The sequence below is a fragment of the Myodes glareolus genome, chromosome 6 (assembly GCF_982192425.1).
Source record: "Myodes glareolus chromosome 6, mMyoGla1.1, whole genome shotgun sequence".
NCBI classification, from domain to species: Eukaryota; Metazoa; Chordata; class Mammalia; order Rodentia; family Cricetidae; genus Myodes; species Myodes glareolus.
The window spans coordinates 99,872,194-99,897,050 of NC_142031.1; the positions used below are offsets into that span (position 1 = coordinate 99,872,194).

Sequence of the window (24,857 nt, forward strand, 5' to 3'; positions counted from 1 at the left end):
GAGCACTGGCTGGTCTTCCAGAGGTCCTGAGTTCAATTCCCAGCAACCATATGGTGGCTCACAACCATCTATAATGAGATCTGGTGCCCTCTGCTGGCCTGCAGGCATACATGCAGATAGAATACTGTATACCTAATAAATACTCTTTTAAAAAAATACTAATCTAAAACTTCCACAAATGATAACACTGCAACAAGAAAATGCTTTGTTATGATGCAAAGCCTATCTAATTAGTGACTTTAAAGTTTATCACTAGTGTGGTGAGTCTCAACTCCTAATCACATAAATGAAAATTTTAGCCTATTTTCAGATTTTTGGATTAAACATTTTTAAGAGCCTCTAGCCCATACTTTTAGGTGCAAATATTTAGATTCATTTTTTAAAAAGGCATTTTGGTTCATCTCAGCATCCTCTCTCATCTCTTCCCAGCCTGTTACAATATTCCCCATGACTCTTATTCTGTTATCTTTAAAGACTGGTATTCCCCATGTTTCATTCTCTCTTCAGGTCTCACTTCGGACCATTAACTCTCAAATTTTGCAATCCCTAAGAAGATAATTAAGACTGAGTACTCCTGGAGACGTGGCTCAGTGTTTAGGAGCCCTTGTTCCTGCAGGGGACCCAGATTTGGCTCCTAGCACCCACATAACATAACCCACATAACATCATCCATAACTCCAGTTCCAGGAGCTCCAATAGCCTCTTCTGACCTCCACAGGTCTGTTGTGCAGACATCCACGCGAGCAAAGCAATAAATACATAAGATAAATAAATCTGAAAAGTTGTCTAAGTACTCCCAAGGAGTCTAATTCTGGTTAAGAAATGGGTGGCCCATTTGCCTTCATACTGCTTAGCAATCTTCTCCAGGCAAACCAAGGTCCAATCTGGGAAACATTCCTTTTACCATGACTCTTAGATGAGCTTATGAATACACTTATCTTCTGGAGGAAAATAACATGCTTCCAATTACTTCTCACAAAGGTAATTCTCAAGTCTGCATTTTAGATCAACTCTTCAAATGAAGTCCAAATCCATTCATTTGCTTCTAATGTTACCTCTTGTTAAAAAATTCCCAGTTTGGTGTATGAATCCAAAACTGTTGTCAAAGACAGAAACCTGCAGACACCCAATATTTTTCCCTCTTACACCCCCCCAACCATCATATATACCCGTAATACCGTTACTATCATACACCACGTTTTATTTTCTTTCTTAGGTTATTCTAATTGTCTTGGTACCAATCTTCACTCACCTTTCAATCCATCTCTTCAAAAGGGATCTTTCCCCTCCAGGATTATCACAATTAGCATGCTATAATGCCCTTATGAAGTTAGTTCCCACTAACTTCTCTAAAGGATGTCCCTGTAATACCCTCTACCCCTGCCATCCTCCATGCCAACGATACAGAACTGGTTAGTATCAACTTCTCTTATCTGTTCAAACACTATTCTCTTGGGACAGGAGGCATGGGTCTCCTAGCTAGCTAACTGCATTATTCTTTGACCTTCAAGCCTCTGTCTACAAATGGCCTATTCTTGAAATACATCCTAAAAGTGGTATTAAGTTCCATTATAAAAATATTTAGTAGCAGGGCATAAAGTATCTCATGCCCTCAGCTCAGGCTGAGGGCAGGGGAGTGCTAAAGTTCAAGTTCAGTCTGGGCTACACAGTCAGTTCTGGTCAGTCTAAGCCTCAGAGGGAAACCGTCCCAAACAAAAACAATTGTGCGGTGCCACAGGCATGCAATCCCAGCACTAAGGAGGCAGATGCAGGAGGATGGCAGGCTACCAGTCGCCCTAGGCTGCATAGTGAGGTTCCAGATAGAGAGACCCTGCTTCAAAAACTGCATTTCTTCCTATTACACTTGCTATGCTTACCTTTCTTATTCTGTTTCTCAAGCCTGCATGCCCAACCTACGACACAGCTGGCACAGAGGAGACACTGAATAAATGTTATCTAAATGAAAGAATTCCCCAGGAAGGGCCAAGTTAATAGGAATCTTTCCCTTTGAATTAGCACAGAAAAACTCAGCACATTCGTTACACAAAATAATAAGACAGGGCTACGACTTGAAGCTTGAAAATATAAAGCTTCCTTACAGTTTTTATTTTCCTTCCCAAGTTCATCAAATTAATTCTGAGCACATATTTGATGTGGGGGTTTGCAGGACCACCATTAACTGAATCACATATTCCATTTTTATTATAATGTGCATTTTTATTGCAGGCTAGGTTTTCCTTCCCCGCACTAGGAATATACCTACACTGTCCAATCCAGTAGCCATTAGCTACAGATGGCTACTGAAATTTAAGTCAATTAAAATAAAATAAAATTTATAATTCGGTTTTTCAATTGCACTAGCCACGTCGCAAGTGCCCCCAAACCATACCTGGCTGGTGGCTAGGATGCTCCACAGTGCAGACACAGAACATCTTTCTCAGCACTGTCTACACAATTTCAAAAATGTCCTCAGAAAACCTCACTTACTTCTTAGCTCCCACGATCCTGGTGCTCCTCTGCTGCTTAAAGGGTGTGGGTCCCGGGGTCTAGCAAATCACAAGCACACGAGTGAGTGCTAGGGACCTTTAAATCTCATCCACAAAGAGATGAATCCCCCTCGTGCCTAGTTGTAAAGCTCTCGCGGGCAACTACTTCAAATGGAACGAAGGTGTCGCTTTTTTAGGAAACGTGTGCCATCCTATTTTTCTACAATGTAAAGTCGGGTTGACAATCCCGGAGCTTTCATCTTTCTCCATTCTCAAAGCCCTATTCTAGATCGAGGTTCGAAAAGGAAGACGGGGTGGGGAGGGAGATAAAGAAACGGGAGGCACTGGGGATGTTGAAGGAATATAAACTAATTACAATTTGTCGAGGAACTGAATCTGAGAAGATGGGGAATAGACAAAAATAAAAATGGGGAAGAAAAGGGGAGCAAGTGGCTCTTCTATAAAAGGGTGGGGCCTACGATGGGCTCTGATAAAACCAACTCTGAGTACGGGACAAAAGCAAGGGACCGCGTGTTCTCGGCTCGACAGTTCTACCTCTAAAGTACAATGGTCACACCAAGAAACTCACGGCGGTGACTGCACCGAGTCTGGAAGACATCACTCCCCCTCCACGCCTAACAATTTCACCCAAGGGCTCCGGCCAGACCAACGCCACTTCCGCTCTCCTCGCCTCTCCCGGATGTGGTCTCGGCGGCGACCAGCCCCGTTCTGAACATCTACTTCCGCCTAGCCGCTTCCGAGGGGGCTGCTGCGGGGAAAGAGTCACGTGACGACTCATCACGGGCTTCTTTTGAGACCCCGCCCCCATCGCGCCGGGGGCTTAGGGAGGCCGTGGGGCGGGGGAGGGTTGAAGAAAGTTGGCGAAGCCTGAAGATTTCAGGGGTCCTTATGAACCCCAACCCTTGATCTCCGGGCGTTTGCACATCTAGTCCCATCCACCCGACAAATGATCTTACGGCTGCAAAGAGAGTTCAATTATTACCCTTTTATTGATCTTAAATTACGGACCCATTCTCACTCCCCTCCCAGATAGCTCTTTGATTGCTGAGGGTGCAGGCAGTGGCTGAGCAGGAAGGGGCAGCTAGGTGAAGATTTGCAGGATATAATTAACAGGGGCAGATCTCTCCTTATCTACTAACTTCATGCCTCCAAACTTGCCCAACTTTTGGGGTTTGGGATGTGGTCCTTAGGAGAGTTCAATAAGCCTTGAACTCTTTAGACAAGCTATGTCTTGGGCTCTCCCTAGGGGAACTGTGCCAGAGCCTCCCCTTGGGGCTGTGATGGAGTCTCACATGGTGACCTTGCTGGTTCCTCTCTAAGCGTCGGCTCCTCTCAGAATGACCATGTCTGCTCTCAGAGGGGCTGTAGTGAGTTCTCTGAGAATGACTGCGGTGGAGTCCGGAAGAAGGCCTGTGTAGCCTGGACTTAGAGGGACTGTGGTAGCCCCTTCCAGAAGAGCTACACCTTGTCCTGCCAGAGGGTCTGGAAGGGGGTCTCTCAGAGAGAGTACCATGGTTCCGTTCTGAAGGACTGGTCCATGTCCTCTGGATGGGACTGAGATGGCTCCTTTTTGAGGGGCTGCGGCATCTCTGAAAAGGGGGACTGTGTTGGTTCCTCCCATAGAGACCGAGCCGACCCTTGGGGGAGGGATTATGTCCCCATCTCTCTCGAGGGCTACTATGAGTACTACTACAAGGGCTCCTCTCTGAGGAACTGCGAGGCCTTCTCCCAGAAAGGCTGGGTTGGCTCCTCCCTGAGGGACTGCGACATCTCCTCTTACAGAGGTTTCTAAGGGTTCTGTCAGAGGGACTTCTAGGTTTTCTCTGAGGACTGTAGCATCTCTGATGAGGTCTCTGAGACAGACTGCGATAGTTCCTTTCAGAAGGCTTATGATGATTATGATTATGTAAGGTCCAGTCACTGAAGAAGCCATGTTGTTCTTGGTTGTGTTTGAAGTGACTCTGCAAGGTTCCATTCAGAAAGGAGTCAGGCACGAGTGTCTCTTGGGCCTGAATTTGGCTTCTGCTTTAGAATAGTTCTTAGACTCTGGACTGGAGAATTCATAGTTTTTCTTTGCTCTGCTGTTGACATTTCGAACTCTACTCAAAGGCTGTAGGATTGAAGTAGCTTGGATAACAACATTCCTCTCAGAAACCATGTTCTTCACCAATTCCAAAGGTCTGGGTTGGAGAGAGCTCACTTGTTTTGGTTGTTGAGCTTGGTCACTTGTTTCCTGCAATCTGTCTTCTTGTTTAGGGGTGGAACCCGTGAACCTTTGCTTGATAACGGGTGTGCTGGCGCATTTGCCATCTCCTGTTAAACAATCATCCTCATTTTTTCCTTCGGGGTACAAGTTTTTGCTTGACCACAAATTGTCTAGACTAGAGCTGTCCTCAGGCTTCTGTCCATTAATAGCCATAATTCTGTGTGCTCTTTGGAATGCCTGCTTTAGGCCCTGAAAAAGCAGCTGGATGAATTTGGGCTGGATGGATTTCTTAGGTTGTCTCTTTGAAGAAACAGTGCTGGTTTGAGCGGTTTTGATACTCTTGCTCCTCGATGGATCTGTCAGTGTTCCAGAAGGACTCTCTTCTGTGGTTCTACTGTTTTTGTAGAGCTTTGTGGTTTGCGTTTTAAGTTCCTTGGTGATTTTCTTCATTGAATATTTTAATTCTGAGGTCTTTCTGAGTCTTGACTTAGCCCATTTTTCATCCCGGTTACTTTCAAAGCCACTCTCTGACGTGGAGAGAACCTCACAGAATTCACAATGCCCAGAGTCTTTGGTTTCTGTCTTCCCTGCCACACCACGGCTGCCCCATTGCTTTTGCTTCCTGTGAACTGGTACAGAAGCCGGAGACTGGGGAGATCTGGACTGGAAATCTCTTGTAGAAGTTGGACTCTTGGAAGCTGGAGTATAGATTTTAGCTTTCCTTCGTGATGGTGAGGAAGGGTTCTTCCATGTGTCCGTTCTGTTTCTCCCACGATACTTTAAGACTTGATGTCTTTTTCTAATGTGCAACCTAAAACCAGGATGCAACCGAATCTCACCATGGCCTTCAGAGTTTCTTATAAGGTGAATCTGTGGGTAGACGAGAAGGTAAGCCCCAGAAGCAGACTGTAACTTATGACAGCACTCAAATCCTGAACATCAACCACACTGCAAGCGGATGGGGTATTTCAGGACAGGACCTGACCCTAGGGGGTGGAGGGACATTGTGGGGTATTTGACTCCGTAAGAGTTTTGCCGCTACCTTTAGCTGTAGATCTTTTAGTAGATGGAGCTGTTCTGAGAGATCGGTCTTGGTCTGGAAAAAATAACTTGCCTCGAGGGAGTGGTGAGACTCAAAAGTTCTTGTCTGTGAATCGCTCTGGGAGATTTTACTCGGCTCCCTGGAAACAGGATCTTCCCTATCGTAAAGTATCCCGAGAGGAGACTCTGGCTTTCCTAAGCCGGGAAACTGGGCCCCTGGACATGAGACAGGCACGTGCTGAATGACTTCCTGGAATATATCACCGAGTTTTGAGTTTGTTTTTAGTCCCAATCTGGTACCAGAGTACTGCTGTATTATGGAGGATGTGGATCCGCGTGTCCACATCTTTAAGGGCATTCTTTTCTCGTGACCATGACATAGAATATGTCTCTGAATATAGTTTTTGACCACTGAAGTCTGTGAAATCATCCTTGGACCCCTCTCTAGTAGGCTCTGGGAAAATTCCATCAGTTCAGCTGGAACCTCAAATGAATTCTGAATAGATCGGCAGATATCCATAGTGGCTCCTTCTGTTAAAAACGGTTGAGAACAAAGCTTCCTTTCCATAGTGGTTCCCAGAACATTCCCCAGCATTAGCATATTGGAGAGATACTTCCTGGGTAGTCGCTGCCTACAGACATGACTTTCCCAGATGTTCAGTTGTCTGCCCAGGAAAGAACGGATAGAGTTTCTTCGAGATCCTAATCCTGCCTGAAACTCTGAGGGTAGTAATCTCAGTGGATACGGAGAATAGCTATGCAGTGAATTCCCAAATTCTTCCATTTGCTTCTTTTCGGTTGATTCCTTAGTTAAGACATCCATTTCCCAGATCTCAGGATATAGGGATCCCACAGAGTTCCCTGTTTTATCAGAGGGAAGGACCAAGGGAAGAGCTGATGACCGTATTATTGTTCTTAATGATGTTGGGGTGCCCCAGCGGCCTGGGAGGCAGGCAGAGGCTGCCGCCAGAGCAGTGCAGGTTCTCCGCAGCAGCAGAGCTGGTCCCGCCATGCGGCTGGCTAGAAGAGTCAGGTGGGCGGGTGTGGCGGATAATAGTAAATAGACGTAAAGCTAAACATAGAGGTAAACATTTATTACTTAAAAAAGAGGGAGACAGAGAGATATAAAAACAGACATAGAGACACAGAAAAGACATGTGTTCACACGCTGAGAGAGAGGGACAAAAAAGAGAGTTAAGATGGTGACGAGGAAGGTCAGAAGTGGCTGGGAGTGGGCGTGGTTAGCCCTTAAAGGGACCACAAAGGAATAACATTCCCGGATCCTTTTTATAATAAAAAGTAGAAGGTTAGACATTACATTTTGAAGGAATTGGGGCAGTGAATTCTCAAGACTGTTTCCGGCTGATTTGTGGGCATCGTTTTTTTTTTGGGGGGGGGGGAGATCCGAGAGAAGGCTGGGTGCTGGTCACATTCTGGCATAGTTGGTCTCTGCTCCCAACAGGTGTTTGTGGCATGGAAATGTCTGGTGTCCCTTGTACCTGGTTAGGGTATTGGCAGAAGAGAAGAACAAAGTTAAATTAAGAAAAAATTTTTAAGACCAGGGAATTGAGGGGCATGTATCTGACCTGTTTATGGTGGGTTCTTTAATTCGCTCCCTGGAACTCATAAGAAAAATAGAAGTTTTAGACATACACATTGTATAATGGCTGTGACATATTTTTGTACAATGAAAAGTATTTTTATTTGTTGAGGCAACCTGGCAAAACCTCTTAGCTATCAGACTGTCAGAGATCTTTGAGAAGGATAAGATTTTACTTGAGTTACTGATTAAAAAATGACAGAGAACTTACTTGGTTGGCACCCAGTGCTACTCTTTTGGGTCCTCCCTGGCTGCTGAAGGTTGCAGTTGACCTTTGCTGTTTAGTGCAGAGCCTGTCAGGCTTTAGAAGACCCTGTGGGCTAAGAAGTCTGTAGGAAGAGAGGCCTACCTTACCCAGTCAGCTAGGCTGTTGATTCCAGTAATTCTGTCCACGTCTGGAGGTCTTTAGTTTAGGTGAAAGGCAGTTTTTGCCCAATGGTCAGCGTTTGGCAGTCGAAGCGAACTGCAGATGGACGTTGTTCTGCAACTGCAGATGGATGTTGTTCTGTGACCGTTTGTCTTCTGTCTTCTTGGAGGAAACAGAGTGCTTGCTAGGAGCCAACCTGTCTCTTTTTGTTATGAAAAGTTTTTTAAATAATTAAATACTTAAATATCGCATTTCCCAGATCTCTGAGCAGTTGAGGCTGTTTATTAAGTATAGCTGCAATATAGAATCTGTCTGGAAGGTTGGGTTTGAGTTTGACTACTGGCTTTTAACATTTATAAGATTTATACTCGTAAAAAGACAAAAAGAAAGAAAAAAACTGTAACATTAAGATTAGTGGCAGAACTGACAATGATAGAGAACAGCTTAATATTAAATATAAGAGTTAAAAGTACATACCTGTTTAAAATATGAGACTTACGATTTTGTAGTCTGAAATGAGATGTAATGAATAATTATTATACATAGAAAGATTGAACAGGAATTAGGCAAAGTGCATGTCTCTGATGGGCCCTATCAGAAGCGTGTCACTATGCAAAACACCTGTAACCAGAGTTAACGAGAGGATTTCAGTGAACACCGAGGAGGGGGAGGGGAAGGCAAGACATACATAAGAATGGAAGAGCTTGGTCATGTGACCTGGCTCTCAGTGAATCTAGTGATAAAGTCACCTGACCCCAATGAACATGGCGGCAGCCACATATTGCGGGGGAAAAAGTTACAATTTTTGAGCTGTAAGGATTTTAAGCTTAATAAAGAGTGACCTAGAGGCCTGATCTGCCCTGTTGCTGAGCTGCCATGCCGAACCATAAGCCGCAGAGGGGAGCAAAAGACTGGAACCGAAAAAACTGTACCATGTCATGGCCGGCAGGAATTTTAAAAGCCGGGGGCCGCCTGCCGTGGGCAGTTGTTATTTAGAATGTGAATCGTGAAAACCCACGCAAACAGACAATTTAAAGATGGATAGGTGTGGAGGATTTTAAGTAAGGCATATTTAGGCTGGAACGACTTGCTTTCCCAGGTCAAGACCGTGAAAAACCCGCAAAAACTGTGGCATCTCGAGCCTACAGCAGGAAGGGCTATCCATTTAGGTGAGATGCAAGCGAACATCGGGACATGTGTCCAGGCGTCCGAGGTACACATGTGGGATGCTACTGGCTGAACCGGATCAGCCAATCCGTCCGTGAGAAAGATAAGAAGGAAGAAAAGAATGAAATAAAGAGGAAGAGAACTGGGGGCCCCGGGTCCCCAGGTGCGGGAGTGTTGGGAGCTGGCCAGGCCAGCTGTCCCAGGCACGAGCTTAACAAAGAATGCAAGCCGTAATGAATGCCAGTGAAGGGGCGAAGAAGTCCCCCCCCCACAGCCTAAAAACAGAGGGAAAACCGGTCAATCCCAGGTTAAAAGGCTCAGTTAAACTGGCTGGAGTGGGGAAACTCACGATTAGAAGTCGGTGTTATTTGTAGGAGTCATGGACAGGCAGACGGGACACGTGGGTCACTGTGGAGAAAGCCCTCGGTTCCGATTCAATCCCGGAAAGTGGAGCTCAGAGTTCCGGATGAAACCTGAAGCTGGGACCCTGGCTGGGTGAATCTCTCGAGGCCGCGGCACCAATATTGTTCTTAATGATGTTGGGGTGCCTCGAGCAGCCTGCGAGCCAGGCAGAGGCTGCCGCCAGAGCAGTACAGGTTCCCGGGCAAGCGGTTGAGTTGGTCCTGCCATGCGGCCCGGGAGAGTCAGGCGGGCGGGTGTGGCGGATAATAGTAAATAGACATAAGGCTAGACATAGAGGTAAACATTTATTAATTAAAGGAGAGAAAGAAAGGCAGAAATAGAAAAGAGAACAGAGAGAAGAAAACACGTGTGCACACGCCAGGAGAGAGGGACAGAAGAGAAAGAGTTAAGATGGTGACGAGGGAGGTAAGCAGTAGCTGGGAGTGGGCGTGGTTAGCCACAAAGGAATAACACGTATAATAGTGTCTGTATAGGATTTTGGAGACTGCAAAATGCCAGCATTAAAGTTCTTCATATTCAAGGCTCTTGGCACTTCTGGCATTCCAGAACCCTGAAGGGGCCCTAATTCGGTTGTTTTGACAGAGCTTGAAATAAATGGGATTGGAGGGCTGCTTATGAACCTAGAGAAGTAATTCTCTGATTGTAACTTTTCTGATGTTATCGTTTCCGAGTCTCTATTCTGGCACACCCGTCCTTGGTTCAAATCCATTTCCAGTACTTTAGGAGATTCTCTTTTGATTCCTACAGATTTTCCAGCCTGAAGCCTTTGCTTGTGAGTTAATACTGGAGGTTCCTCAAGTGGAGATGTTTGCTGTAAGATTAATTCTGTAAAATTCTCTTGAATATTTGCCCTTTGAGTTTGTTCTATAGGTTTTATCTTGTCTTGAAGATGTGGTCTTGAGAGTAAATTCAAAGAATCCTTTACTTTAATTCTTGATTTTGTGGCAACTCCTATTGGTTCTACAGCCTGGGAACTTGGTCCTGGTTCCAGTTCTTGAGATTTCACAATCAGAAGCAGTGGCTTGGGATGCAATATAGTCTTTATCACTTGAAAGGCTGATAATTCTATCGTTTCTAAAATCTGATGTGTTGGCTCTGTGATTAATTTCTTAGATTGCACATTTTGTAGCCAAAGTCTTGGAGCAAACTCTGAAACTATCACATCACACAGTATGGGAGTCAAATCAACATATTTTGACCCTTGAGAGGTCGGCTCCGGTATCATCATTGACTCTATAACTTGAAGTGGTGGTCCAGGAATCACTGTCACAGATTCAGAAACTCGAGGAACTTGAAGCCGTGTCTTTGCAGATTCTGTCACTTGATCGAGTGGCTTTGGGCTGATCCTTAGAAAGTTTATCATTTGATCCAGTGATTCTATTGGAGTTACACTTTCTTTTCCAATGCTTGCGTTCTGGGGCTTTATTAGACTCCTTACTACCTCTTCTGTCTGACATTCCTCAAACACCAGCTTGACAGAGGCTGTATTTCCCACAACTTGATTGGTTGGCTGGGCGGCCAACTCTGAGAATTCTTCCCTTTGCAGCCATAGCTTAGATTCGGGAATCTGAGGTCCTGGTGTTATCCCTGGAGCAGAATCTGGAACATGGTAGAATGGCCTTGGTGGTGGTACTACAGATTTTTCCCTTGGGGATCTTTTCTCAGAGCTCAGCACCACAGGTCCTAAGCCTTGAGGATATGGCCTTGGAGATTTTTCTGCACATTCAGACCTGTGGCACGGAGCAAACTCTGAAGAGTTCCCTCTCTGAGACTGTGACCCTGGTTTCACATGCATAGCTCTAACTGTTTGAAAACAAGGTCCTGGTGAAAATGCCTCACTTCTTAAGTCCTGCAGACCACAGCCAGGTGTCAGATTTACAGAGTTCGTACAAAGCAATGGCTGTTTGTTCAACTCTGGAAACATTCTATCTTCAGGCAGTGGTGTTGGTAAAACTTTCACAGAGTCCACACCAGTTGACTGAGGCTTCAAAGTCAACATGGGTTGTGCAGTTTGCTGCCGTGACTCAAATTGCTTCTTCGAAAGTGGGATCTCTTGAAAATTTGCCCCTACCATTAAGTTAGATGGCTTCACACCTTGAAAAGGGGGTCCAGGGTTCAATAGAACAGATCTTGGACACTGAGATTCTGATCCAGGGGCCCATTCAAAGGACTTCATGTTTTGCAACTGTGGCCCTGAACCAAGCTTCACTAAATTTATGGGTTGTAATTTTAATCCTGTATTCAATTCAGAAAAATTCACACATTGTTCCTGTGGCCCAGGGTTGTATTCTACAGGTGCTATACCTGCAATAGTTGACCCTGGAGTTAATTCAAGCTTTAAATCTTGCAAGTGCTGTCCTGGGTTAACTGTTACAGGCATCTCTCTTTGAATTCCTGTCCCTGGGTTCAACTCAGAAAACTTCATACCTTGAAGTTTAGGAGCTTCTAAATGTGGCCCAGGGTTGTATCCCATAGAATCTGCAGACTGTGATTCTTGTCTTCGAGTACATGCAGAAAAATTCACATTTTGCAAATGTGTTTGGACACTGCACCAAACAGGATTTACACACATAATTTGTGATGCTGGAAATGTTATACCTGAATGCGTACCTTGAAGAAGTGGCCCAAGATTATTTCTATTAGAATGTTCACACTGAGGGTTTTGCCCTGGAGTGCATGCAGAAGACTTCACACCTTGCAAATGTGCTTTAGGATTGCACTCAGTGGAATTAATACATGGAGGACTTGGCTCCGGGGTGCATGCAGAAGAATTCACACACGAAGGACTTGGTCCTAGGGTGCATACGGAAGAATTTACACACAGAGGACTTAACATTGAAGTGCATGCAGAAGAATTTACATCTTGCAAATTTGGCTCATGATTGTACCCAGTAGAATCCACACATTGCAATTTTGGTCCTAAAATACACACAGAATTCATTCCATTAAAATGTGGCCCAAGGTTGCACCCAGAATTTATACATTGAGGGTCTGGCTCGGGAATGCATACAGAGAAATTTGTGTTTTGCAAATGTGGTCCAGGTTTATATTCACTGGAATTTGTATACTGAGAATTTGCATTGGGAGTACATGTAGAATTCACATCTTCCAAATGTGATCCAAGGCAGAATTCCTTAGATGTTATGCCTTGAAGGTCTAGATCAGGGTGCAACTTAGACGATTGTACATTTTGTGTTCCTGTCTTGGATGTCATGATATTTTTACAGTGAATCTGTGGCCCTGGACTCGAGTCATAGAATGTCCTACCTTGCAACTCATGTTTGAATTCCAGAGATGACTCATCTGGCAGCTTGGACTCTGTGCACACCTCAGGAACTTTTATCTCTTGCAACTGTTGCTCTGAATTGAATTCCGTAGACTTCAGGTCTTGAAGTTTTGTACATACTTCTGATGACTTGATATGTTGCAAATGTGGCTCATGACTGAAGACTACCGGTTTTATACTTTGAAGCTGTTGCTTTTGATTTAATTTGTGAAACTTCCCGTCTTGCTTCAGGTTTCTGGCACTGAGTTCAGAAGGTACCACACAATAGATTGTTGAGTCCGAGTCCTGCTCAGTGAATCCCACAACCTGCAATTCTGCACCATGATTGATCCCCATATCCTTCACTGCTTGGACATTTGTAGGCTCGGGTTGCACGCCTTTCAACTTTGATCCAGGCTTGACTGCCTCAGGTTCCATACCTTGAAGATATAATTCTGGGGTTAACATGGATCCTTTACTGTCCTGGAACTGAGGGGTTTTCAGCTGCAAAATCTTCCTGTCAAGTGCCTTGCAGAAAGTCCGCCTAAGAGATTTTACATCCTGCCACAGTGACTGGGCCTCAAAGCCCATGGGTTTCTCTCCTTGAAGCATGTCCTCTGAAAATACTTCATAAGTCTTCATACCCTGCAAGTATGGGCAAGAACTGACCTCTGTAGGTCCTGCATCTTCATGCTTTATTCCCAGAACTGACTGAGAAGATTTCTCATCTGGTAACTGAGGGCCCAAGTTGAACTCCACAGAGTCCCCACTTGGAGACTTTGACTCCACAGTCAAAGATTCCATACCTTGGAGCTTTTCCCCATGAGCCAACTCAGATGGCTTTTTATTTTGTGGCTGTGCTCCTGAATTAAGGTCCATTGCTTTTACACCTTGGGATTTTATATGTGTTGCCAGCTCGGAAGATTTTATACTTGCAACGTGATGTTCCATAGAGTTTACACCTTGAAGTTTCATATCCAAGATCTGCTCAGGATATTTCAAATCTTGTAAAGGGGGCGCTGAGTCCAGCTCTATTGATTTTGTGCCCAAAAACATCTTCCTTGGGATGAAATCAGGTTTCTTACCTTGTAACTTTGAAGTAGGTTTGCTTTCTACCAATCGCACACCATGAACCCTCTTCTCTGTAAGGACTTCAGCTGGCATACCTTGTAATTGTGGTCCAGGAGTAAAGCCCATATCTTTGACATCTTGGACCTTTATTCCCATGATTGCCCTTGAAGATTTCAGATCTTGTAACTGTGGGCCTGATTCACAGTCTTCCATCTCCATTTCTTGGGACTTTGTCCTCAGAACTGAATTGAATTTTATACCTTGCCACTGTGACCCATGTTTACAGTCTAGCTGGACACTTTGATTGGCAAATGGCTTACCTTGACTTGACGTGATACATTTCATATTTTGGGACTCTGTTTCAGGTGTCAAGTCAGAACATTCTGCACTTTGCCACTGGGGCCCAGAGTTGATCTCAGATTGAGGTTGTGTTCCTGGGGGTGACCCTAAGACTTTCACTTCTTGTGGTTGCATTCCAGGGTTCAATCCAGGAGAGCCTGTGCCTTCTAAGTGAAACCTGGGTTTGGATGGGAATTTTATATTGTTAATCTTTGACCTTAAGTGTGGGTCACCTCCTTTCATACTTCTAAACTGGAGCTCCGATTTAAATTCAATAGTTTTGAACCCGTGAGACTGTTGTTCCGGGGTTGACCCTGAAGGTTGTTTACTTTGTAACTTCGGCCCTGTAGTAGTTAACTCACTAGAAGTCTTCACGTTTCTTAGTTGTGCCAAAGGGTTTAACTCTTTAGCCGTGACATCTTCAGATTGTAACCTAAGATTCAGTGTAGATTTCTTAGCTTTATAGTCAGACACTGGGATCCACTGAACAGATTTCGTATTTTCAAGCTGTAATCCACGGTGTAATGCCACACTTTTTACACCCTCAGCCTGTGGCTCTGATCCGTGGTGTAATGCCACACTTTTTACACCCTCAGCCTGTGGCTCTGAGTTTTCCCCTTCTTGTAACTCTGGTTCTGGCGATGCCTCGGGGGTTTTTATGTGCTGTACTTTTGGCTCAATGTTAAAATCCACAGATTTATTCCCTGGAAGTTTTGGCCCTACAGTCATTTCAGGTGGTTTCACACCTCCCAACTGTATGGATGGTTTCTGCTCTGTAGATTTGACGCCTTGAGATTGTGACCCATGATTTAACCCTAAACACTTCACACCATGGAACTCAGGTCCTGGTATCCACTGAATGGATCTAACACTTCCAACTGGTGGATCTTGGTTTTGAGGCTGTGGTTCTGAAGTGGATGTGACATTTTCTCCTTTCTGTAACTCTGGTTCTGGGGACAATTCAGGTGTCTTCATATGGTGTACTTGTGATTCAAGGTTAAAACCCACAGATTTTTCTCCTTGAAGTTTTGGCCTTACAGTCGTCTCTGATGGCTTTACACCTCCCAACTGTATGGACGGTTTCCGTCCTGTGGGTTTGACACCTTGAGATTGTAACCCATGATTTAATCCTAAAAATTTTACACAGTGGAACTCAGGTCCTGGTATCCACTGGACGGATCTTACACTTCCAGCTGGTGGATCTTTGTTTTGATCCACAGTTTTGATTCCTTGAGGTTGTGGCTCTGATGTTAAGTCAAAAGTTTTTGTTTTCTGAAGCCCTAGTGCTAACGGAGAGGTTTTTACTTGCTGTGACTGTGGCTCAAGATGAAACCCTACAGATTTTTCTTCTTGAATTATTTTAGACCTGACAGTCAATTCAGGGGGCCTCATACCCCTCCATTGTGTAGACGGCTTCAATTCTGTAGGTCTGGCACTTTGAGATTGCAACCTAAAGTCTGGCCCTACCCATTTCTCACTTTAAAACTTAGATATTGGTATCCATCGGACGGATTTTGTACTTCCAATCTGTGGCTCTGTGAGCACCATGGTTTTCACATCTTGAAATGGTGGCTCTAACGTTGGCTCTGAGACTTTCACCTGGTGCCCCTGTGGCCCTGGAGTCACCTGGCACGGTTTCATACTTGGCACCTGTGATTCATCTTGGACCTCTTCAGGTTTTACACTGTGAACAACTGGTTCAGGAGTCAATTCAAATGATGGTATATCTTTAAATTGTACTTTAAATTTGATCTCTTTGGGTTTTTTATCTGCAAGTTTGGCTTCTTGACCTGACTTCATGGACAACACATCTTCTGACTGAAAATGTTTGCTCAGCTGGTCTAAAATCCCACCTTTCTGCTCGGGTGATCTTACAGTTATCTGGTCATCCTGTTCAGGATTGGGAGTTAAATCCGTGGGTGCCATTCCTTGACATGGTTGTGTTGAGACTAAATTCACAATTTTTTCTCCTGGGATTCCTTGTGTTTTGGCTATATTCACAGGTTTTAGACTTTGTGGCTTCAAATATGAGATAATCACATGTTTCCTATCCTGCATTTGTGACTGTGAAGTCAGTTCCTTGGGTTTTATACCTTGTAGTTGAGGCCCTTGCAACACCTCCATAAACTCATCTTGAAACTGTACCCCTGGTACAAAAGTCACAGGACTCTCTTCTTGCTCTTGGGTTCAAGTTTCAAACCCATGGCCTTTACATCTTGAACATGTGTGTCACGGGCCAGTCCCACAGTCTTCAAATCTTGAATTGGAACGGTAGAAGTCAGAACATCTGGCTGCGCTGGCAGTGGGGTCAGATTTTGAGTTTGGATCAAAGCCCTAGGTTCTGTAACATGTGGCTGTCCTGGTGGAATTATCTGCATGGAATCCACAGTTTGCTGTGCCACTGGAGTTGCTTTTGTATAATCAATGGCTTTAGGAAGTTCACTGGAGATAATTTCCAATATATTTTCATGTGTTGGACCAGGAGTAATCCCAATGTGTTTTGTGGCTTGATTCTGTGACTCCAAGGTCATGTTCGATGTTCCCATGACTTTATGCTGAGGCTGGGGAATCACTTCCACAGTTCCCAGAACTGATTGCTGTAGCCCTAGACTCCTATCTCCTGGTCGTATGGCTTGGTGGCCATGCAATGTATCCACCTTCGCCGATTCCATGACTTGGTATTTTGACTTTGGGGCTATTCCTGCTGGTTCTATGACATGTGGGTGTAATTCATTCACCATCCCCATGGAATCCATGATGTGAAGCAAGGTCACAGGAGTTACCTTCATATTATCTGTGACTTGACTCAGTCTCGAGGCCATACTCTTTGATTCCGTAGCTGGATGCGGAAGACTTGTTAATGTATTTGGTTTAATTACCTGATCTGATGGCCCAGGAGTTATACTCCCTGTTTCTGCTTGATTTGGTGGCTGCAGGGGAAACCCCATGCCGTCTATCACCTGCATGTGTGATTCTGGGATCGTTCCCATCGAGCCCATAACCTGAAGCAATGCCACTGGAGTGACCTTTACGCTGTCCGTGGCTGAGCATGGCACCTGGGCTGTCAGTTCCACATCAGTTACTTGTGCCCTTTGTGGCTGAATCCTTTCTTCTGGAAGACCTAGGACCCTCTGATCTATATTCAGCTCTAACACATGCTTTGGATCCTTTTTCAGTAAAGCGTTTTCTTCCTGAACTATGTTAATGGGAGATGGAGTGCCCATTGATATAACTAAAGGGTTGTATCTAAGAACCTGGCGGTCATTCTCAGACTGTAACTGCTTGTTTGAGGTAAGCGGCTGTGCCACTTCTGTCCTGCTTAATTCAGAATTCACCCCAATGTTCACATGGACATGAAATGATGGAACATCTGGAGATCGATTGCTATTTTGCTCAGCACTCTGAGGGATGAGTTTAGGTAACTGAGTTTTGGGGAGCCCTTGTTCAGGGATTCCTTGTACATCCATCAAATTATTGAGTATTTCCCAGGATTTCTTCACGGGCAGAGGCACCACTTGTGCCCGCAAAGTAGAAACCTTCTGAGATATGTGTCCTTCCAGTTCTCCTCTGACTAAAAGAGAGAGCTGAAAAGTAGGCAGGGATGAGCCCTGGCCTCTGGGAGTGGACGTGGACGGTTCCTTTCGGGAGAAAGCAGGTAAACTACGGCTCCGGAATTTCCACGTTGTTCCTTCAGGAAAGATTGGAAGATAAGACAGGTTCGAGCTGTCGTTGGATGATACAGAGGACATACTGGAGTCAGAAGAACTGTTTCCCATCTTACAGTAGCAAGAAGGTGGGATAGCCTCCCGGCCCACAATGTCAGAGACTGAGGAGGAAGATAAATCTTGGGACTCTTGTAAACTCATTTCCATAAATGTTGACCTGACAAAAAGAAATGTTTTCATTTTCTTTGGAATCAGTAGGCACAAAATCAGTAAAAAGAGAGAGAGTGGTTGTTTCAATTCCAAAACACTTTTGGTCTAACACTTTGGATGTGTTTACAAACATCAGTTGTTTGTGTAAAGAATCCCTCCACCAAGAGCAAAATGTGTGAGTCAGTCAGTAAAGTACATGCTATTCAAAGAGAGAAGCTGAGTTCCATCCCCAGAACCCACATGAAAATAAGGGGACATAGTGCCCCAGTGCTGGGGAAGCAGAGAAAAGTGGGTCCCCTGGGGCTCACTGGACAGCCAAGGCTAATTAGTGAGTCCAAGTGAGAGGCATTATCTTAAAAATCCAGGTGGATGGCTCCGCAGAAATGACATCCAAGTTTTGCAGACACACAGACACACACACACACACACACACACACAACCTGTGCTTGCCATTAAGCCAGAAGACCTGTGTTCGATCCCTAAGAACCACATGTTAGAAGGAAAGCACTGACTCCTATGGCTTGTCTGCTGACCACCATGTACATGATGTGGTACACATGTGCACACATGCACAAAAATACACACACACACACACACACATATATGTACATACACTGTGGGGCCTAGAGAGATGTCTCAGCAGTTAAGAGTGGCGTCTGCTCTTCTAGAGGACCCAAGCTTGCTTACCAACACCCACATGGTAGTCTACAAACATCTGTAACTCCAGTGCCAGGGGATCCAATGCCCTCTTCTGGCCTCTGTGGGCATCAGGCATGCATGTGGTGCACAAACACACATGCAAGTAAAATACTCATATAAAACATGGAATAAATAAAGCTCAAAATATTGTTCTCCATTGCTCAAACTCACTTTTCTTTTACCTCCCTCCTTTTACTCCCTCTCTCTCCCCTACCGAGAAACTCTGTTTCCTGACCTTGCATTTTCCCGCTGTTGGAAAATCCGTTGAAGACTCCTGTCTATTGACCAGAATACATAGTCCTGGGTCCAGCCCATAGGAAGTCCTGAAATACTGAGCACAAAAGGGGATGTCAGTGGAATTGAAGTGATATTAATAAAGTACCAATAAGCCAGCCAATAAGAATAGGAAGTTAATTTAGGAAGGAGGCAATTGCTATCACAGTAAACGAAGTAATAAAAGTCCCAGGATTTTACATATAACATTTATGGTTAAGGTGGTGTTGCAGCTAGGATTTCCACTGTTGTGCTGAAACACGGTGACCAGAAACTTAGGGGGACAGGGTTTGCTTCAGCTTACAGTCCTCAGGTTACACTCCATTGCTGAGGGAAGTCATGGTAGGATCTCAGGGCAAGATGGATTCAGGAGGCAGCAGCTAATGCAAAGGCCGTGGAGGAACCCTGCTTACTGCCTTGCTTTCATGGCTTGCTTACCCTGCCTTCTTGTACCACTACCAGTCCATGGGTGGCATCACCCACAGTGAGCTGGACCTTCCCATATCAATCATCAATTAAGAAAATGTAGCTGGACATGGTGGCACACACCTGTAATTCCAGCACTTTGGAGGCAGAGGTGGGTAGATCTCTGAGTTCAAGGCCAGCCTGGTCTACAGAGTGAGTTTAGGACAGTCAGGGCTAGGTATTTGTCATAGGAGAGTCTGGAGACACACTCTGCTTACCATGTTAGATCAGCTTCAATGATATTCATCATTCTAGCTTTTTCCACCTGTGAAACTGTAACAGGAGTAAAGAGACCGTGAGCACAGTGACTACTGACATCATCTAACAATTAGGGGAGCAAAGATGAAGTCACATCATGAAGCTGATGAGTGGTACAGCCCAGCCATCAAACTTTGCTTTGTAAGCAAACTATACTGTCTTCATTGTGTACTAGAAGTGACCCCAGAACGCAGCAGTGGGGGACATGGAGATTCTGATACATCTTTTCCTCTAAAGATGTCTACCCCACATCCACATCCGTGGTAGCGGAATAAAGGTGATGGACCGCCCTCACCAAACTCTTGGTAGTTAATCTTTGCCCATTCTCCTTTCCCATATTTTGGGCTTCCCATGAAAATATATGGGACAGAGAAGCATGAGGAAAGCAAACAATGGAGAAATTATGGAGCTGTTTGCATGACTTTGGAAGTGAAGATGTAAGAAAGATGGGGGTACTCTTCAGGACACCCTCTTTTTCAACTTTCTTCCACCCGCTGTTAAAGACTAGAGTCTGAAAGCATGGCCCACAGATCAGTCACCAGCCTTGAGCTGATCAGCAAGGGAGAGAATCATTCTGACCTGTGAGTTTCTGGATTTGTTTTGGATCATGTTGCTTGGCAATCTAGAGAAACACACAAAAAGAAACAAAGTCAGGTTTATGCTCTAGATTGGAGGTTTTATGGACAAAACATCTTACCTTATCTATGGGATACTGACACATTTTATATCAGGTATCAACACGGTTGTCATCTGTAACCATATTATTAGTTACCTTATCATCTAATTATGTGTGAATAATTTATTAAATATACTAAGAGACCAGCAAGATGGCCCTGTAGGCACAGGTGTTTGACACCAAGCCTAATGATCTGAGTTCCATCTCTGGAGCCCACAGTGTAAAAGAAGAAAAGCAATTTTCACAAGTCGTCTTCACCTCCACATGCATGCCATGGGCGTTTGTACATGGATGTACACACATACAAATTAGTCCTAGATTATTGTGTGTAGTACTGAGACTCTAGAGATAAATATGAGTCCTGTATTCTAGAGACTTGCATTCATAAGGAAAATAGCCAACTAAACAGGTAAGATGCCATATGGGAGCCAGCAAAATGACTCAGTGGCTAAAGATACCTGTGGCCAAGCCTTGGCAACCTATGTTCAATCCCTATGACCGGTATGATATATGTAAAGAACTGATTCTTTCAGGTTGTCCTCTACTTCCACACTCCCCTGGCCCCATGCCCTATGCACCTATGCACACATGCACACACACACACACACACACACACACACACACACACACACACATAATTTTCATTTTGTTTTGTTTTTGTTTTTCAAGACAGGGTTTCTCTGAGCAACCTGGCTGTCTTGGAACTCGCTTTGTCGATCAAGCTGATCTGGAACTCACAAGGGTCTAACTTGGGCCTACTGAGTGCTTACAAATGTAATTTTTAAAACATGGGGTACCTCACTCAGGATAGTGTTTTATAATTCCATCAATTTGTATGCAAAATTCAAGATGTCATTATTTTTTACTGCTGAATAGTACTCTAATGTGTAAATATGCCACATTTTCTTTATCCATTCTTCAGATGTGGGCCATCTAGGTTGCTTCCAGATTCTGGCTATTACAAATAATGCTGCTATGAACATAGTTGAACAAATGCCCTTGAAGTATGATTGAGCATCTTTATGAGGTAACCCAGTCCCAAAAAGATGAATATGGTATGGACTCACTCATAAGCAAATACTAGCTATAAAGAAAGGGCACTGAGCCTATAATTCATGATCCTAGAGAAGCTAAGTAATAAAGTGAACTCTAAGAAAAACATATATAGATCCACCTGGAAAGTCAAAATAGACAAGATCGCCTGACAAAATTGGGAGCACAGGGTGGGGGGAGAAGGAAGGGTAGAAGGGGAAGGTTAGGGGAGAAGGGGAGGGGTGAGAAGAACTTGAGGGAATGGGATAGTTGAGGTGGAGGAAGGACTGAGATGTGAGCAAGGAAAGAGATAGCTTGATTGAGAGAGCCATTGTGGGGTTAGCAAGAAACATGGCTCTAGATATAGGAATTTACAAGGATGACCCCAGCTAAGACCCTAAGCAGTAGAGGAGAGGGAGCACCAATGTTAATTTGCCCTGTAATCAGACTGATGAATGTCTTAAATATCACCATAGAACCTTCATCCAGCAACTGATGGAAACAGAGGCAGAGACCCACATCGAAGCACTGGACTGAGCTCCCAAGGTCCAGTGAAGAGTGGGAGGAATGAGAATATGAGCAAAGAGGTCAAGACCATGATGGATACACCCACTGAAACAGTCTACCTGAGCTAATGGGAGCTCACCAACTCGAGTCAGACTGGGAAGGAACAAGCATAGGATCAAACTAGTCCCTCTGAATGTGGATGACAGTTGTATGGCTGGGGCAGACTGTGGGGCCACTGGCAGAGGCACCAGGATTTATCCCTACTGCATGTAATGGCTTTTTGGGAACCTACTCTCTTTGGATGAATACCTTGTTCAACCCAGTTATAGTAGGGAGGGCCATGGACCTTCCCCAAAGCAATGTGCCTTACCCTCTCTGAGGATGGATGGGGTAGGGTGGGAAATCTGCTTTGAAGCATTCTGTCCTTGGACTTAATGACTAGGAACTTGTGAGAACTGAGAAGCACTGACGTGTAAGTGCTGTGACGGCAGACGCTGAATAACAGCTGAATTAAGTACATTCAAAACTGCTGGAAGCGGAAGAGAAAGAATCCCTATACTTGCCCCTGAATTAAAGAACTGTCATAGCCACGTGAATAGTGGGGTGAAGAGCTGGTGTGTTTTCAGAAATATCGGGCATCAGAAAACAGCAGAATAAATTCTGCAATGTGCTAAAAGAAAACAACCGCCCATCTAGACTTACACTCCGCAAAACTACTTAAAAATGTAAGATAGGGCAGAGAAATTGCTATCGAACATAAACATAGTACACCTAACTGGGTAGGCAAGAGCTTACAGAATGATGATGAATATAAATATTTGGAATTTATTCAAACAATGTATGAATGTTTAATGTGACAGAGACGCTTGTACATCAGTGTTTACCGCAGCATCATTCATAATAACTAAGTTATGGAGCCATATGTGTGCAGCTGCAGAGGAATGGGTGTTAAATATGTCTGTATACACAATGGATTTTTTTCTGTCATGAAGAAGTTACATAGTTTTCAGGGAAAGGGATACAATTGGGGCTCGTCTGAAGTCAGTTAAGCCAGAAGGACCTATAGACACATAAAATCACAGGCGTAAACATGCCGTTAAAGCAGAAATGAAATTACCTACAAGAGTAAATGAAACCAATGGGGAGGCAGTGAAGACGAGTGGGGAGGAAAGGAGGATTATGCTCAATGTTCAACACTTACTCTGTGAAATTATTCTTATGGAACAGCACCATACACAATAGAGATACACAGTGAAAATTATTTTTTAAATAATGCATAGCTATTTAAACGTAACACAATGACCAATACATTATACCATAGTAACAACATAAGTGGGAAACTGTCATGGTCATCTCAATGGTGCAGAAAAATAAAAACAAACATCTACTTATGTTTTCTTAAGACATTTGAAAAATTAGAAATACCAGGGAGCTTCCCCCAACATACACTGGGTCCAATGCTATCCCACAACTTGATATGTAGAAACCCTAACCCCCAAGGTAATAGTGTTAGTAGGTGCGGTCTTTGGGAGGTAGCTACGTCATGAGATAGAAATCTACAAAACATTGTTGTAGAAAGTAAATAGTAATTAAGACATTCTTTGTTCATGATTGGAAGGTTTGATGCTGAAATGACATTACCAACACAATCTATAGATTCTGTAGGGATACTACATAATTCCTATCCAAACTCCTTTTTTGTATAAATGATAACTCTGTCCTAAAAATCCCTGTGGAATTACAAAGGTCCCTCAGGAGCCAAAACAATCTTGAAAAAAAAACAGTAGGAAGGACCATATTTTCTGATTTTAAAACTTTGTACAGAGCTGGGCAGTGGTGGCATTAACCTTTAATCTCAACACTTGGGAGGCAGAGGCAGGCACATCTCTGAGTTCAAGACCAGCCTGGTCTACAGAATGAGCTTCAGGACAGCAGGGCTACACAGGGAAACCCTGTCTTGAGAAACAAAACAAAACAAAGAAATGAAAAACTGTGTACAAAACTACAGTACTCAAAAATAGTTGTGGTTTAAGAATCTAATATTAAAAATCAGCTGGTTCTCAATACAGGCTCCATGACCATTCAATGAAAACAAAATAATCTTCAACAAATGGTGCTGGGACAACTGGATAACCACATGGAAAGGAATGAAGGTGGGCCTTTACCTCATATCCTATTTAAAAACGAACTTGAGATGTAGTAAAAGCCTAAATGTAAGAGCTACTTAAGTCATGAAACTCTTTACAAATAGAAAAGGAAGAACTGGGCTTGGGAAGACGGTTCAGCAGTCACAGCGCAGCTCTTGCAGAGGACCCAGGTTTGATTCCTAGCACACGTAGCAAATGCTCACAATCGCCTGTAGCTCCAGCTCCAGGGGGATCCAGCACCTCTGGCTTCTGCTCGTACCTGTGCTCATGTTCAGACTCACAATTATACAAACACAATTTTGTACACACACACACATACACACTTTCAAAAATGATAATGATAAATCTTTTTTTTTTATCGTTTTTTGAGACAGTGTTTCTCTGTGTAGCCTTGGACCTGTCCTGGAACTCACTGTAGACCAGGCTGGCCTCAGACTCACAGAGATCCACCTGCCTCTGCCTCCCGAGTGCTGGGATTAAAGGTGTGCACCACCACCGCCCGAATGATAATAAATTGAAGCAAAAGAAAGGAGTGTAATGGTTAATTCTTATGTCGACTTGGCTAGGCTATGGAGCCCAGTTGTTTGGTCATATATTATTAGTCTAGAAATCTTCTTTGACAGTAATTTTACATATGATTAACATTTAGAATCAGTACACTTTGGAGCAGATTGCTTTCCATACTGCAAGTGGGCATCACCCAATCAGCTGAAGGCTTTAAGAACAGATATCAGGCTGGCCTCAGACTCAGAGATCCACCTGCCTCTGCCTCCCGAGTGCTGGGATTAAAGACGTGCGTCACCGCGGCCCAGCTGAGAGCCAATTTCTTAATTTTAGTCACTATTCCTTTGGGGAGTGTGTGTGTGTGTGTGTGTGTGTGTGTGTTTGTGTGTATGTGTGTGTGTGTGTGTGTGCGCACGCGCGCACATGTGTGTGATA

The 24,857-nt window shown here is 44.1% G+C and overlaps 2 protein-coding genes and 1 pseudogene across 8 annotated transcripts in view; all 3 read right to left on the minus strand.

Moving 5' to 3' along the window:
- LOC146894429 (zinc finger protein 512-like) overlaps positions 1 to 3,234 on the minus strand; it is a 28,475-nt gene extending 25,241 nt beyond the window's left edge. For 4 of the 7 annotated variants that reach the window (XR_015738167.1, XM_087907401.1, XM_087907402.1 and 1 more), the window contains exons 1-2: positions 3,076 to 3,234; positions 2,488 to 2,546 (exon numbers count right to left, since the gene is read on the minus strand). Coding sequence is in view for 3 of the 7 variants with exons in the window: in XM_087907401.1 (XP_087763527.1) it covers positions 2,488 to 2,546; positions 3,076 to 3,105 (89 nt within the window). In the remaining 4 variants the exon portion in view is untranslated. Of the gene's footprint in view, positions 1 to 1,877; positions 1,945 to 2,487; positions 2,547 to 3,075 lie in introns of those variants that run through there. The other 3 variants (XM_087907405.1, XM_087907404.1, XM_087907406.1) reach the window with 3 other exon arrangements.
- A 243-nt stretch (positions 3,235 to 3,477) lies between these two features.
- On the minus strand, positions 3,478 to 6,766 carry LOC148121911 (spermatogenesis-associated protein 31H1 pseudogene; annotated as a pseudogene).
- A 2,816-nt stretch (positions 6,767 to 9,582) lies between these two features.
- The window catches only part of LOC148121912 (uncharacterized), a 39,045-nt gene continuing 23,770 nt past the window's right edge, over positions 9,583 to 24,857 (minus strand). The window contains exons 4-7 of the mRNA XM_087907566.1: positions 20,136 to 20,178; positions 19,517 to 19,571; positions 18,796 to 18,891; positions 9,583 to 17,868 (exon numbers count right to left, since the gene is read on the minus strand). Coding sequence (XP_087763692.1) covers positions 16,146 to 17,868; positions 18,796 to 18,891; positions 19,517 to 19,571; positions 20,136 to 20,178 — 1,917 coding nt within the window. The 3' untranslated portion in view covers positions 9,583 to 16,145. The remainder of the gene's footprint in view (positions 17,869 to 18,795; positions 18,892 to 19,516; positions 19,572 to 20,135; positions 20,179 to 24,857) is intronic.